The sequence below is a fragment of the Aulonocara sp. 'chitande type north' Nkhata Bay genome, linkage group LG2 (genome assembly GCF_057382095.1).
Source record: "Aulonocara sp. 'chitande type north' Nkhata Bay isolate Kocher_YH1m ecotype deep benthic linkage group LG2, A_spYH_male_GT1.1, whole genome shotgun sequence".
Classification (NCBI taxonomy): Eukaryota; Metazoa; Chordata; class Actinopteri; order Cichliformes; family Cichlidae; genus Aulonocara; species Aulonocara sp. 'chitande type north' Nkhata Bay.
Genome location: NC_141345.1, coordinates 34728034 through 34742166, shown reverse-complemented (window position 1 = coordinate 34742166; position 14133 = coordinate 34728034). Strand labels below are relative to the sequence as shown.

The 14133-nt window shown below is 37.5% G+C and overlaps 1 protein-coding gene across 5 annotated transcripts; it reads left to right on the top strand.

Annotated features, from left to right (window-relative positions):
- Nucleotides 1-1018: 1018 nt before the first annotated feature.
- On the top strand, nt 1019-6377 carry LOC147338260 (uncharacterized). 5 transcript variants are annotated; one of them, XM_086260257.1, is made up of 6 exons: nt 1019-1069; nt 1965-2025; nt 2138-2182; nt 3767-3922; nt 4126-4218; nt 5166-6377. In XM_086260257.1, exons 4-6 carry the CDS (start codon nt 3851-3853, stop codon nt 5478-5480), a joined length of 480 nt encoding a protein of 159 aa, XP_086116383.1. In that variant the 5' UTR covers nt 1019-1069; nt 1965-2025; nt 2138-2182; nt 3767-3850; the 3' UTR covers nt 5481-6377. The 5 variants fall into 5 exon arrangements, with proteins under 5 accessions (XP_086116383.1, XP_086116369.1, XP_086116393.1 ...); XM_086260243.1 differs by having other exon boundaries at nt 2138-2186; XM_086260267.1 differs by having other exon boundaries at nt 1965-2186.
- Nucleotides 6378-14133: the final 7756 nt, after the last annotated feature.

Genomic DNA, 14133 nt, shown 5'->3' with positions numbered 1-14133 from the left:
TTTCTGCAGAGAAGTATGTGAGTACTGCAGCGAAATCTTTCGCCTGAAGCCACAATGGTGAGGGTACGTGAGAGGTCACAGTGGGAGTAAGTATTTTAGTGGAAATTCTGTATCACAAAGACAGACAAAGAAAAATAGAACTTGAAAGGATGAAAAAATTATCTGACAGTAATAATGCAAATTTGGTGTGTAGGCTAAATATGTACTGAGGTCCCCAGTGACAGGAATGGTAGGTGAGTGGGAAAATTCAACCAAACTGTCATGCACTTGCTCGAACTTGTATTCAATTCACCATGGAAAAATCACATGTTCTTTCCCAGGACATGTCCTATTATGAGGTATTTAATGACACTGGTCATGGCTTATGTTGGTGTTACATCATATCAAGGTCAGTTCTAAAACATCACTCACAAGTGAATGTCTCTATTTAAAAACAAACAAACAAACAAACAAACAAACAAACAAACAAACACAAAACTCATGCTGTGATATTATAGTATATAGTATATCAGAAATCTGTTCACCATTTTTATTACAAATGATATCAGTAAGGAAGCTGACTAAATATTAACTGATAATTTATGGCAAAGGGGTGGGATTAAATAAGTGTGTGCTTCTTCCCACTCCCTTTCAACATGTAAATCAATCAGAATGTTTTTTTGTATGTAATTTGTATAGTATTTTTTTCTCTCTTATTTTCTTTTCTAAATGTACACTCAAAAAAGTCAACTAAGGCAGTTGTTTGATTAATTCAATAGACATTTGTCTATTTAACATGAACATATTGAGTTTAGGTTTTTAAATCATTATCAGTTGTTGGTTTAACATAAAATAACAAAAAGTTTAATGAACTAGATTTGCATTCTTCAGTTCAATTAAATGTAATTATTTTAAATCAACAACTCTAAAACCGATGCCTAGTGCGCATGCTCAAACTTCCCAGAAGTGAAAAGGCACCGATGCCTAGTGCGCATGCTCAAACTTCCCAGAAGTGAAAAGGCGGGAACGCAGAGAAAGTTATGTGTTCAGTGAACTGCCATTTCCCCCTGCGGAATCTTCCACAATACAGGTAAGTAATAAATAACTCAAAATATCTTAGTCAAACGAAGTTGTTCTGTCCGTTAATTGTTTAACAATGTTTTTAATTCCAAATGTGTAAGTTGTCATTAGACAGCGGGAGTGGAGCAAATGCAGTGAAAATCTGGTATTAGACGGTGCCAATCGGTACCGTCTAATACCTGATTTCTAATCCGCTCTGGGTATATTTATACTATTATTAGCATTTCCACTTCATTGTTTTTCTTTTTTTTTTTTTTTTTACCTGTTTTTGCAGTTAGTCTTATAGTGTTTTTAGCGGTTATTGATATGTTTAATTCAATATTTAACACGTTTGTAATTCACTTTCAAAGTAAATGAAGTTAGCTAAAGCTAGTATGGTTGTCTCATTGAACTTTTACCTAGCTCTGTTAGCATTCACTTTGGTTTTAAATGACGGTTATTGCAAGACATGGTCTTTGTTCACTTTTTTTATTATTATTTGCATTTTTTCTTTCTTTCTTTCTCCTTTTATTTTAAGCATTCGGCCTCTCACAGTAATGCAAGTTAAACTAGCATGCGCGAGTTGTTAAATATTAGCTGTGTCCAAATTCAGGGGCTGCATCCTTCGAATTGACTTGATCGCTAGTGCATGGGGAAAAGAGCATAAACACGAGGTCAGAGGAAAAGGCAATGGCGGATAGTTATGAAAATTGCCTGTCGGACCTTTACCGCAACTACCAGCATCTTTATTGCATAGTGTGAAACACTGCTATTACATTTGGCAACAGATTGGATATTTATCTGTGAATTTTATATTGCAAGAGGTATTTATATGTATTTGTATTTTTTTTTTATACATTTGCAACAAAGTAAAAAAAAATCCACTGGAATTTTTATAAAATAATTGTCTGTTTTCTTTACCATAGTAACACCACAAAGAAAGCTGACCCCTTTTTCTGATTGTTTGTGCCTCCTCTTTAATACATGGTAAGCCTTTTACCATCATATATTTATTATGATAGTTTTATGATTTAATCAAAGTGGAAAAAAAGGTGCCAATAAAACCATCCTTAAAACTGCTTTTCTTTTTTTCTTTCAGTGACTTGTATGTGGCAGTGCAAGCGTTGTTCCATCAGGGAGAGTAGTAGGTACAAATTATTGAAACGCTGTACAGGGCTCGCAAAATCGCTAGCCCGACGTCCCGGGGCTAGCGATTTTTCCAGTCGGGCTACCAAAATCTATCTCTGCCCTGCCCGTCCGGCTTTTGTAGGAAGGAAAAATATATGTCAATGCTTTTGCATTCTTTCGGAAATGTAGCTGGGTAATTATATCATTGGCATCGGTGAGCCACTGTCAATATGTGACATATTGAAATCGCGTTTGAATTTGCGCTTGTTTTTTGCTTTCACTTTGCAATCGTGCGAACTGTGTATAGAGAGCGACAGGACTGATCTGTGAGTGAGGATAATTTGCGCACCAATTCCTCTGACATCGTCTTATCAATCGTTAGCTTACTATGCAAGCATGACAAGTGAAATCTCCCGCAGCTTAAACATGTGAGAGGTTGATCGCGCAGAGAATCGCTGAGCTTATGTGAGTGCGTGTGTAAAAGCAGGAAGATATATATTTCAGTTCTGCTGAGCCAAATAAGACAGGTCAGGGTGAAGAAGTGACAGCCAAAGAAAAGCTTACCACAAAACGGAAAAGTTATGAGAAATCAGACTATAAGGCAAAAAGAAAGTGCAGCTTTATGGTTTCATGGACAAAAGGATTTCTGTGGCTGCAATATGACGAGCTAAATAACCAGGGCTGCACATAAGTGGTCCGCAGGTGCGCATTCGCTGTCAAAATAAAAAAACACGCACAAGAGAAGAAGTTGCAACGCGTGCTTGCGTACATAAGATTTTCAGGAGGAGGACAGACATTTGTTTAGAACTCTTAAAGATGTCAAGAAGCTCCTTTAAGCAATTACTTTGGTGTTCCTCCACCTCCAAAGAAATGTCAGAAGGAGTCCGAACCACAAAAGAAGCGCGTATTCTCAGAAAAGTGGTTGAAGGAGGTGAGCTGGCTTCAAACAAATGATGAACGCACAGATGTGGTGCAGAATGTGCCGTGAAAATCCCACTCTAGCGGACAAAAACAGTGCTTTTTATATGGATGCAAGCGCGCGTTGCAACTTCTTATCTGGTGCGCGTCTTTTATTTTGACAGCGAATGCGCACATGCGGACCACTTATGTGCACCCGTGTAAATAACATAATGTTCTGCCGGGTGTGTTGTTGGTTTTCCCTCGATTCCTGAGTCGACAAGCGCCTTTGTTACTGGGACCAGTAATTTTAAGAAAGGCCCCCATTAGAAATGGATTATTGCTCAGTCTGCAATATCTTTCCCAGAACAAACACCAATTGCAAATAATATACTAAAAATAAACCTGAAAAATCTGTTTAGAACAGCATACTATGTTGCAAAGAGTGAACTACCACTGGTGCAATTTAGCAGTCTTTGCAAACTTCAAAAAGCAAATGGCCCAGATCTTGGTTCCACTTGCCTCTTACTTGTGACTTTAGTGGAAATTTCAAATTCAGGATCTGACACAGACTGATTCATGTTCTACACAGACAGCACTGATGTCTGCATGGTCTTCTAAAAGCAGCTTTAGTCAGCTTAGATGTGAAGTGAGTGAAATATACAGTTGCGTTTTTAATCAATGTATTTGTTCTCTATTGCAGATTGACAAGGAGTTTCTGCGAATCACCACAAAGCCTCTGCTATCTACTTTCTTTGCCGAGCTTGACCAATACGCGCCACGCTTAATGGAAATCTTTCTGACCAAAGGAGGGACACGTGGAAAGAAAATAAGAGGTCTCATGCTTGCCATCTCCAAGGTTTGTATTAGGATTGAGTAGACTTTGTCATAGGCAGCAAAAATAACTTTTATTTGGAGATGAAGTTGTCAATTTTGTTTCAGCTTAACAAATGGTACATGCCAGGTTCTAACCTAAAGAATAATTATGCAAGTTAACTGATTACCATAGCTTTAAGAAAAACAGCCTGGTTTTGGCTCATATTATCTCCTCCTCCTCTCCAGCATGACAACATCCATACCAGACGAGCATGCATCTTGAAGTCTTTGTGCATCTACCTAAACGAAGACTATGAGAAGTTAATAAAGGAGTACTTGGTGAGTCACTGTGACAGCATGTTGACCGTAACATTCTCATACAAATTGTGACGTTGCCTCAAATGCAAATCGTTAAAATTAAAATTTTGAGATTAGCAACAAGACACCTGGTATTGGGGAAAGGATGTCTTGAATACCAAACAGTATTAAGCGTTGCAATAAAGAATTTCTGGGATTTGGTATTGGAAGGAAAGAAATTTATGCCTACTTAAACTTGATACACAAACATACAATGCATTTAACATGCATCAAGACAATATTGCTTTTGAATCTGTACTTGGATTAAAACAAGTCCTGTTGTTTTTTCATTGCTATGGTCATCAGTATTTGTAAATAGAAATGTCTATGAACTTTGAGCTGTTTAGTACTAACACTTCTATACCTGTTTTATTTTAGCAGCTGAGTTAGCCTTTTCTCGAGTCCTGTCCCCCTAAGTTACTCTTGCTACGTCCGACAAACAAATGGTTTCCTCTGCGCACCAATGGGTACCCGAATGTGCAAGCAGACATGCTTCATAATGTTCGGTACAGTTACCTGGGAATGGGGCCATACACACTGTTTAATCCATTCACGTTGTTTTTGACTTTGTGAATGGAAAGAACACAACTCCTCCAGACACAATCTCTCGGCGTATCGGTGGGCACACCGCTTCTCCATCTTGCTTGAGGTTAATGTTTGTCAGACACAGTAACGGTTGCTATAATGTGTAATTGGACAATGGCCCTTTCGGGGGAGGGGCCGGTGAGAGGTCAATTATGCCACCTCTTTTGACATGAGAGGTGTATTTTATAATTTATGTATTGGAGTAATTACTAACAACTACTTTAGTGGTGTAATTTTCTGTTTATTACTTTAACTACAGTACTTGGATTTTATGAACAGCATAGAAACAGTTGTTTAAACAATCTCTTAAATTTTACTTTGTTGTCTTATATTTTTTCATGTAGGATACGGACAGCGAGGCAAAAAGCTGCATGGAGCAAACTGTGATGGGGGTGTACGTCATCCAGAAGGAGGGTGCTGAACCTGAAGATGACCCAGAGGACGTTGGTGTCCTGATTGAGGGTGTGGAGGCTAACACTGATTTGGGTAACATTGCACAAGCATGTGCTCTGTTGTTTGGACTCGTATACTGTTTGAACCTGAGCTACCCACCAGAACTTAAATGCACCTTTGAAGTCCTCCAGAAGATACTTTTAAATCTTGATGGACAAAAGCTGTCTTCAAAGGCACAGTTTCTGAAAAACAAGCTTATGGGGTGAGGGCACTTGAAAATGACTGATAGGTCTTGAATGGTTCATTGGTGCAATGGTGATTTCCAATATATAATGGTAATATTTGAGTTGTTTATATTTTTTTCTTTCATTTAAAATTTTTTTTTTTAAGTTTTTGGATTCTCTCTGTTGGGCAATTCACCTTTTATACAGCACTGCAGATGATTTTTGTTTGTCCTTATATAGATGGCTCAAAATGGATCAGAAGTACTGACAGAAGTACTATGTTGTGTTTATGTGTCAAGGTCCTGTAAAGTTTAAGACCACTGCCACCTGTTAAGTTCACTGTATTATTGTTTCCATTTTGCTTGCTAGCATGTTTTAAAACACAGCAAAACTATTGCTAGCTGTGGAGGACTGCAACCAAAATTAAAAAAATAAATACAGAAATGTAAAAATTGGTCAAACTAATAATTATTTCAATGAGATACACCAAACAAATATAGATTTTCATCACCTATGGATTGTTTTGTTGTTGTACTGCCCCCAAATTATTTCTAATTATTTTATTTTTCCAAATTCACACAATAGTAATTCTATTTTGTCACATGTTTTAACTTGCCAAGTGGGAGATGTATTTTTTATCTTTTAGTTTAATTTTTTTAAAATGCAGTCGATATATTGAGCAAATTTTGCATCTGTTTTTAGTTGTGGAAGCTTTGGTTCCAACATATTACCTATGTAAATAAGTATTCTAACGTTTTACCTTTTGAAGTGGCATAATGCTTGCAGGTGTACAAAAATGGTAAGCTTTTATATTGTCCACTAAATCCAGTTAATAAAGATAATGTTATCATAATCTGATTGTGACTTTTTTTGTAAAGTAGTGGGTTTCTAAATGTGTAACAAATGTAAACAAATCTAATTGAAATAATTTGGTTGAAATGAGTGAAATCATTGACTTGATTAACAAAGTAGTTGTTGAAACAACAAGATTTAATTCTGTTTTCCTAAACTTTTTAAATTGTGTAGAATGAATTAAAACAAATTTCACTCTACATACTTAAATAAATCACTTCAAATCAATGTAAGTATAGTATGTTGATCCAACGTAATCTGATTACATTAAACCACCAAATGCTACATGTGTTGGTTTGACATGATCGAAAAGGGTTTATTGTACTTGGTTAAATTGTGTGCAAAAAGGGTGCCATGATTAAATTGTGTTCATCCAACAACAGATTTTTTTGAGTGTACTTGTATATTGTTCACATGTTGAAATAAATTACCAATCAATCAATCAATCAATTGTACTTACATGGGTCACAGACATTTCATTTCCTGATATTCTGCCCGGTCTTAAGGATGTATATGGACATATTTTGCCCCCCCCCATTTTTTTCTTTTTACAAACATGACATTGAATTTAATGCATTTTAGTTAGCAGATTTTTTTTTCCATCTTGCACCACCTATATTTTTGACACTCCTCAGAGTAGAGATGTTGCCATAGCAACCAAAAAAATCACGGGCAATATCAAAGATGGATGTAGCTACCGTGTTAACCATTGGTATCTGAAGTCCTGTTTTGAAGCCTCCACATGGGCATTTTCGCTGTCACCATCTTTCTGTTTTAAAACTGATTTTGCATCTGACTGTGAATCTTCATGCTCACCGGTCAACATAATATGACCAAGATTTAATTTTATAAATCTTGGTCATATTATGTTGACCGGTGAGCATGAAGATTATTTATTATTATTTATTTTTTTATTCAAATTAGTGACAGAGTCCATAAACTTGATAGTAAAGTGCTTACAGAGTTCAAGTCAGCAGGCCATTTTCCTATAGACTTCTATGGAACCAGATGTCACAGGTATCACCCCCTTGTGGCCATTAAAAATAATGCAAATATTTGCAAGTTGGCTTCACATTTAACAGCTACGTCCATCCTTATTTTTTTTTATATTGTACTAATTATACTGATAATATACTGATTATATAATACTATACTGATTACTTTTACAAAAACAAAACAAAAATACAACTGATATGTAAAAGCAATCCATCCAGCCATCCATCCATCCAGGGCTGATTATCTGGGTCTGGATAGCAATTCTGACATGCCCAAAACATCATGCAAGACTTTAACTGTCTCTGGCGTCAGGGGCAAAATGACCAATGCCATAGCTAACCTTTCTATTAAAAATGTACACAGATACAAAAGCAGGGCAATTAAAAATTGCGGGAATGTAACCCCCCCCCCCCCCAAAAAAAAAAAAAAAACCCCAAACAAAAATCAATTACATTTTGAAGCTATTTTGAAAACTGCAATGTGATATTTCTCCTCTAGCCAGTAAAAATTAAAACCTATATGCTGAATTGCAATATCTCTACGTAACCAGTACAAAACAAAGTGACATCAAATCTAGACTTTCAGATCAAAGTTAGATTTTACACCAATCATAACCCAGTTTTATAGCCTGTGATCCCAGCCTTCATAGATTCAGTCTGGAACTCCACTTGATCAAGTTTAACAAAATGCTTGGCTCAAGATGTTTATGTCTCCATGGGTCCATGCTTGAGGGATCCACAGCAAATTTAAACCCAGTAATTAGGCTTCAGCAATACTTTATTTTTGGTTGCAAAATCCCCTTTTCCTGTTTGACCAACACATGTTTCAGTAAATCACATTTGTACGCCACTACTCAAGTCAATGAGTTTGTGTACATGTTCAATGTCTATACCTGACAGCCATCAGCTGTAAAGTCAGATTTCTAACTAGGGAAAACCTACTTTCATTCACTCATTCACTCACATGCAGTCATAACAAATGGAGGAGGCTACCGCTGGGTAATGTGATTTGGTATTTCTAACACAGTCATTATAAACCCCAAGCACTAATAATTCATCTCTTGGCTTGCAGCTTCAAACTTGTCCAGGCTTGATGTTTTCCAGGTTTCTGTCATAACTGTGTAAACTTCCAACAAAAACAGATAAATAAATCTAAGGAACAAATCATAAACCCCTAGATAAAATAAAAACAGAAAAATGATTTATCCTGAGTGAGGCAGCAGGGTTATATTTCATTGAGCGGACAAAGCTCAGCCTTCATAAACCAGAGTAAGCTGAATCTGTAGTTCTAATGTGATATAATCACGGGAACTGAAACTAGGTTACATCAAGCGAAGGGAGCATGAAACTTTACTTCATCGTGTTACCAAACAGTGTATCTGCCTTATTTGGTTCTGCTGACAGTGTCGCCTCACTGTCTACCCTCCTGTGTTGAGAAACAGGCAGTCTGGGTCTAAAGACAAGCAAATTGTCTGAAACAATAACTTCTCTGCTGACAACATGTTATTTAACCTATAAGAATCTGAAATCCTTGGATACCTCAGAGCTGAAAATATCTGAGGACTTCAAACCTACCCGAAAAATTTACACAAAAACCTGTACCCAAATTAAAGGTGTAAAATAACAAATGACTCATAGATCATTGAAATGGATCTAATTCATCATATATAATAAGAAATGAGTTTTCCATTTGTTTCCCAGTTAAATCCTTCTTGGAAAATTACTTGCTGAAAATAGAAAAACTCTGTAATTATCACAATGAAGTGAAGAGTGTGCCTATCTTGCAAAAGAGTTTCTTAGAGTATCAAGACTGGTTAAATAAAGGTTTTTCAATATATATGCTTAGATTCATTGTATAAAAATCTAAACCTTTAATCACCTTATAATATAATACATATCTGTTTACTTCATGTCTTGTCTTGTTCATGTCTTTACTTTTTTTCTCGTGTTCCCTTTTCTCCCTCCTCCCGTTTCCAAGTCAGAAGGACAGTTCAATAAACAAATGTGGGAGAGATGTTATCCATGTGTTCCCTGTGCAACGGGAAACCTGTGCTGTCCTAACATGAACCACTTTGTTCGTCAAAACACCTGGTCAGGAGGTTTCATGTTTAAAAATCTATTAAAAATATGTTTTGAATGAAGAATAACTTCAATAAGACAGAACATGTTTGAATTTAACCACAAGATTTTGCGGACAAAGCTGAACGAGAAGATGGCTGGTGTACAAAAGAGAGGTGGAGAGGTGAGATATTGTTTGTATGTTAAATAAAGGCTTTGATTTGTCTGTCTTCACAAAAAAAGACATAAGTATGGGTTCTTTGACATGTTCAGGTTGCACCTGGAGTGTTTTTTTAAAATGTAAATTGTCTAGTGAATGAAGGAAAGCTGGAAAGAAGAGCAAGGCTCAAAGTAGCAGTGACGGTGTTAAACAGCGCCTGCCCCAATCTTATCTTGGAAAAATGTGGTCAGAGTTTCTAAAGGTATTCAGCTATTGGACAAGCATGCTTTTCTGTTTCGTTAAGTTTCTCCTTTGAGCTATTTCACACCTGTCTCACATCTGGTAATCGAATGATCAAGTATGAAGGATATCCAGACTTCAGGTTGCAGTTCTTTTCCAAACTCTCATGGCCAGTATGGTGAAGATTAGGCCACCTGTGTTACCTGCTCCTAGTAATCATTTGCTTTTGCTCCTTAGTGCACTCTTCGATACTCATAGTTGCCTACTCAGGTACCTCCTGGAAAACCTTGCTTTCCTGGAAACCAACTCACCTGCTGCATGTGGAAATATCAGGTTAATCATACCAACTCCAAAACCAGCTCTCCATAACCTATCAAAGGAAGGACTCACCTGGTCACCTGCCTTCCTGCTCTCGGCATCAACTCCTGGAATTCCACCAGCTGCCCACCAACTCGCTCCAAGATTCTTAACCCTGCACACGAATAAGACTGATAAGATGATTGAGAACCATCAGGATTCTTCTTACAATTCATACTCATCTCTTGGGCAATTGCTAACTCCATATTTTCTCCCCTGACAGAGCTCAGGAGTGTGAAGCTGCAGTGCTGCTGACACCCATCCTATAAAATCCCTTCACTATTCTTTCTTTGTCAGTAAACACTAAAAACCTGCCAAATGTGCCCTGAGTCTGCTCCTTGAGCCTGTATTTTGCAAAAACACGACAATCTAGGGTTTATGTTACTGGCCTTTAACATGCCTCATGGTGATATACAACTGTGACATTATTTGAGTTACAGTCATTCTTGAACAATCTGCTTGATGAGTGAATAGAAGAAAAAGGCACATGATCAATAGTGGCTCAACAACCCTCTTAAGGGACAACTCCTACTAGGTCTTAAAATCTGGGACTCTGCACAGATTGGTTTTAGAGCTGAAGAAACTTCTTGGATGAGAGGTGAAATGTTTTCAAGAAACTCAAACTGTCTTTTCCTTCCAAGCCCTTTAAAGCCCTGCTAATTTGTTCTAGTCAAATGAATCCATGTACAGGATAAAAATTGTGGAGCAATTTGTTTTTATTGCCTGAAAAGCCAAGAATGTGAAGAATGATGATAAAGTGCAAACTGTGGGCAGGCTAGGAACAGCTGCTGATAACAAGGCATGGACCCTGTGCAAGTATCTGCAAAGACAACATACTAACACAAAGCCAGAAGTGAAGAACCCATAGTGATGCTAAGGCTGAGTGTATGTTGACCTCAGGAAAGCAGGTAGAGCCTTAGTGTCTGTTTACATTGTAGAATCACAAAGTGCTGTTTGGCTGATTTTCACTAGTTTTCCTATTGACTTTGTGTTCATGCAAGATAGAAATTCTTCTGTGTGTTTAGTTTGCTGGAAGGGATGTTTTTTTCTAAAGTTTGTGCTAACTTCAGGTATAAATCTTTGTATAATAAGGCAAACAAAAATGTCTCCCTAACCACTGGAAATTTCTGCTGATAACTGTGGAGAAGCTGCACAGTGAAAATGATATTAGAATTATCTGAGCTGATGCAGACTGGAACTACTCAGATCATGCTGGTAGAAACAGAGAGGAACAAATCAAAGAACTAAAAATGTAACTGGCTGAAACCTGCGGGGAAGCAGCAGCAGTTATCTAGGTTGTATGTGTCTCGAGATTATCAACACTTCTTCCAGAGATAAAACACACACACACCTGAAGATGCCTACATGTGGCCAGCACAGTGTGCAGTCCAGTTCCTCTAAACAGCAGTTAGTGTCTGATGCTAATGTAGTTATTGAGATGCAATTTCGCTAATGTCCTCTGAAATGAAGAAATGTAAATACTTTGTGAAACCACAACAGGTTTATTGCACCTCCTCCCTCGTATTTAATTGACCCCGTTTGGCTCGTCATGTCACGTTCGTACATGAGAACATTAAGGCAATAAGTGACCCGTGGTTTTTATTATCCTCCACCAGGTCTCCGCAGGAAGGTGCATCAACATAATTAGAAAAATATGAAAGCGTGCAAATGTCATTTTCTAACCCCAGTACTGAGATGTGTACAAATTCAGTTGCTTAAAATTACATTCATTTGGGAAAAACCTGTGGATAATGCTCCATGTATAACAACAGAAACTAGGGCTGAAAGTAATAAATCTTCACAGTTGTTTTACTCTTTTGTCCTCTCTCCAACATGCATATATTCATGTAAAAACACTTTTGCATACAAATTGCAGTAGAACAGTATCACTGCTTATTTTTCTATCTGACTTGAAAATGATTTTATATGTTCTATGATAATGGGGGTTTATGGTGGCTCAAGTCCATCATTATTGGATCCAATTTCTGAATTATATCCATCAGCAGAGAGCTGTGGTGCTCCTTTTTTAGGCTGTGTCTATGTCCTGTACTTATGATTCACAATGATTATTCATGATTAGAAAGTAATTTTGGTGAGGTAATCCCAGCTATGTAAAAAAAAATCAAACAAAATTACTTCAAATTTTCTCTGACTCAGGAAATCATAATATCCAGGTGCTCATTACACAGTGTACCTCACAGAAGAACAGCTGTGTTAGCTTCCCGTGTGAAAGCTGAAGGTCACATCGTTCCCAAGCTCCTCTGAGTTTGTGTCCAGTTTTTTCCCCAAGAACTAACCAAAAGAGTCCATGAACATATCAGCCAAGGAAACACCTACACGGCTGGGTCTTTTGTCTTCTGCCAAAAAAAGGAAAAGCAGTGAAACACCTTATGAAATACATCATAAAAAATAGACATTATGATAAAAAGAAAAAAAAAATCTAATGGAATACTAAGAATTTAACAGTCACTATAAAAACTCCTTAATTAATAAGTCCTTGTTTGTACCCAAAGGGGAAAGAAAACACTAGGCAAATTTCACTATTCCTCAGTTTGACCCACTTTTGCCTTCAGAACAGCTTTAAACCTGTGGCATAGATTCAGCAAGAGATTTTGGTCCACAGCATCACACAATTACTGCCGATTTGTTGGCTCCATATCCAATATGTGACCCTCCCATCCCAGAGGTGCTCTATTGGATTGCAATCTGGCGACTGTGGAAGCCATTTCAGTACACTAAACTCATTGTCGTGTTCAAAAAACCAGCATGAGATGATCTAAGTTTTATGATGTGGCACGTTGTCCTGCGGGAAGCAGTCGTCAGGAGATTGGTACACTCTAGTCATAAAGGGATTGAAATAGTCATCAAATCAATTATACAGGAAGGTTGGTGCATTTAAATGATCACCAGGTAATTCTAAGGGGTGTAAAGTGTGCTAAGAAAATATGGCTCACACCATTACACCACCAGCATGTCACACAGCGTTTCTTCTCATCTTGTCCAATTTGGTGAGTTATAGCCTCAGTTTCTTGTTCTTAGCTGACAGCAATGACACCCGGTGTGGTCTTCTGCTGTTTTGTCTGCGTCAGGGTTCAACATGTGTGTTCAGATCTTCTCTTCTGCATTTCTTAGTGGTAATGAACGGGTATTTAAGTTATTGTTGCCTTCCTATCAGCTTAAAGCAGTCTTGCCATTCTTTGACACAGTGAGGTGGATATTTTCTCTCTTTTTGACCATTCTTTGTAAACCCTAGAGGTGGTTGTGTGATAAAATCCCATCCTGAAATACTCAGACTGCCTGGCAAAAGGAAGCATATCACATTCAAAATGACCGTCATACACTAAATCACCTGGTGTATTTTGCCACACAACTGGATATGCTTGTTTCCACCCAATAGCAATCTTAATTAAAATGTATATATTTTTACGATGACCACGATGAAGCCCAAAAGCTGAAATGCATTACTTAAGTGTAAGTGAAAGGTAGTACTGGAGGTTTTTTTTTCTTTACTGGTCCATTTCCTCTCCATGTACCTGTAAAGTAGGTGAATTTGTGACACAAATCTCTCCTCAGGTTCTCAAAAGTTCCAGTTTCTTTCAAAACTCCCCAAAGAGCCATCACTGGCAATTGCCAGACAACATAATCTCTCTATTCCTTCTCAAGGAATAAAACGGTGTTTTGCATGAGGAACTTTTTCAGTCAGATCATACTATATAATTTTGTAATGTGAGGAATAGTTACCCCCTCCACTTATTATCAAGTAATCCAGAGAAACGAATATCCTCCAGTGTTTTAGCACCATGTGACTATGCTGGAATAAAACTGAGAGTGTAAGTCTTGGTGTGTCTGGGACTGTGTTTAAAATGACCCCTCAGTGACAAAGAAAGCATTTTCAAGCAATTTCATGCTTGTAGCCAAACATGCCAGAGTCTCTTGTTACCTTTGGAGGAGCTTAAATGTCATACGTCAGAAGCTAATGCTTTGAGCTCAAGCTCAAACATTTCTTCTGTTAAAAATGCTTCCAGGAAGTTCA

What these genes read in the sequence shown, in the direction of transcription:
- LOC147338260 (XM_086260239.1), top strand. Translation starts at nt 3,665, where the DNA reads ATGTCTGCATGGTCTTCTAAAAGCAGCTTTAGTCAGCTTAGATGTGAA. An exon ending in TCATGCTTGCCATCTCCAAG is followed by an intron (nt 3,923 to 4,125) that starts GTTTGTATTAGG and finishes CCTCCTCTCCAG; the next exon opens with CATGACAACATCCATACCAG. An exon ending in AGTTAATAAAGGAGTACTTG is followed by an intron (nt 4,219 to 5,165) that starts GTGAGTCACTGT and finishes TTTTTCATGTAG; the next exon opens with GATACGGACAGCGAGGCAAA.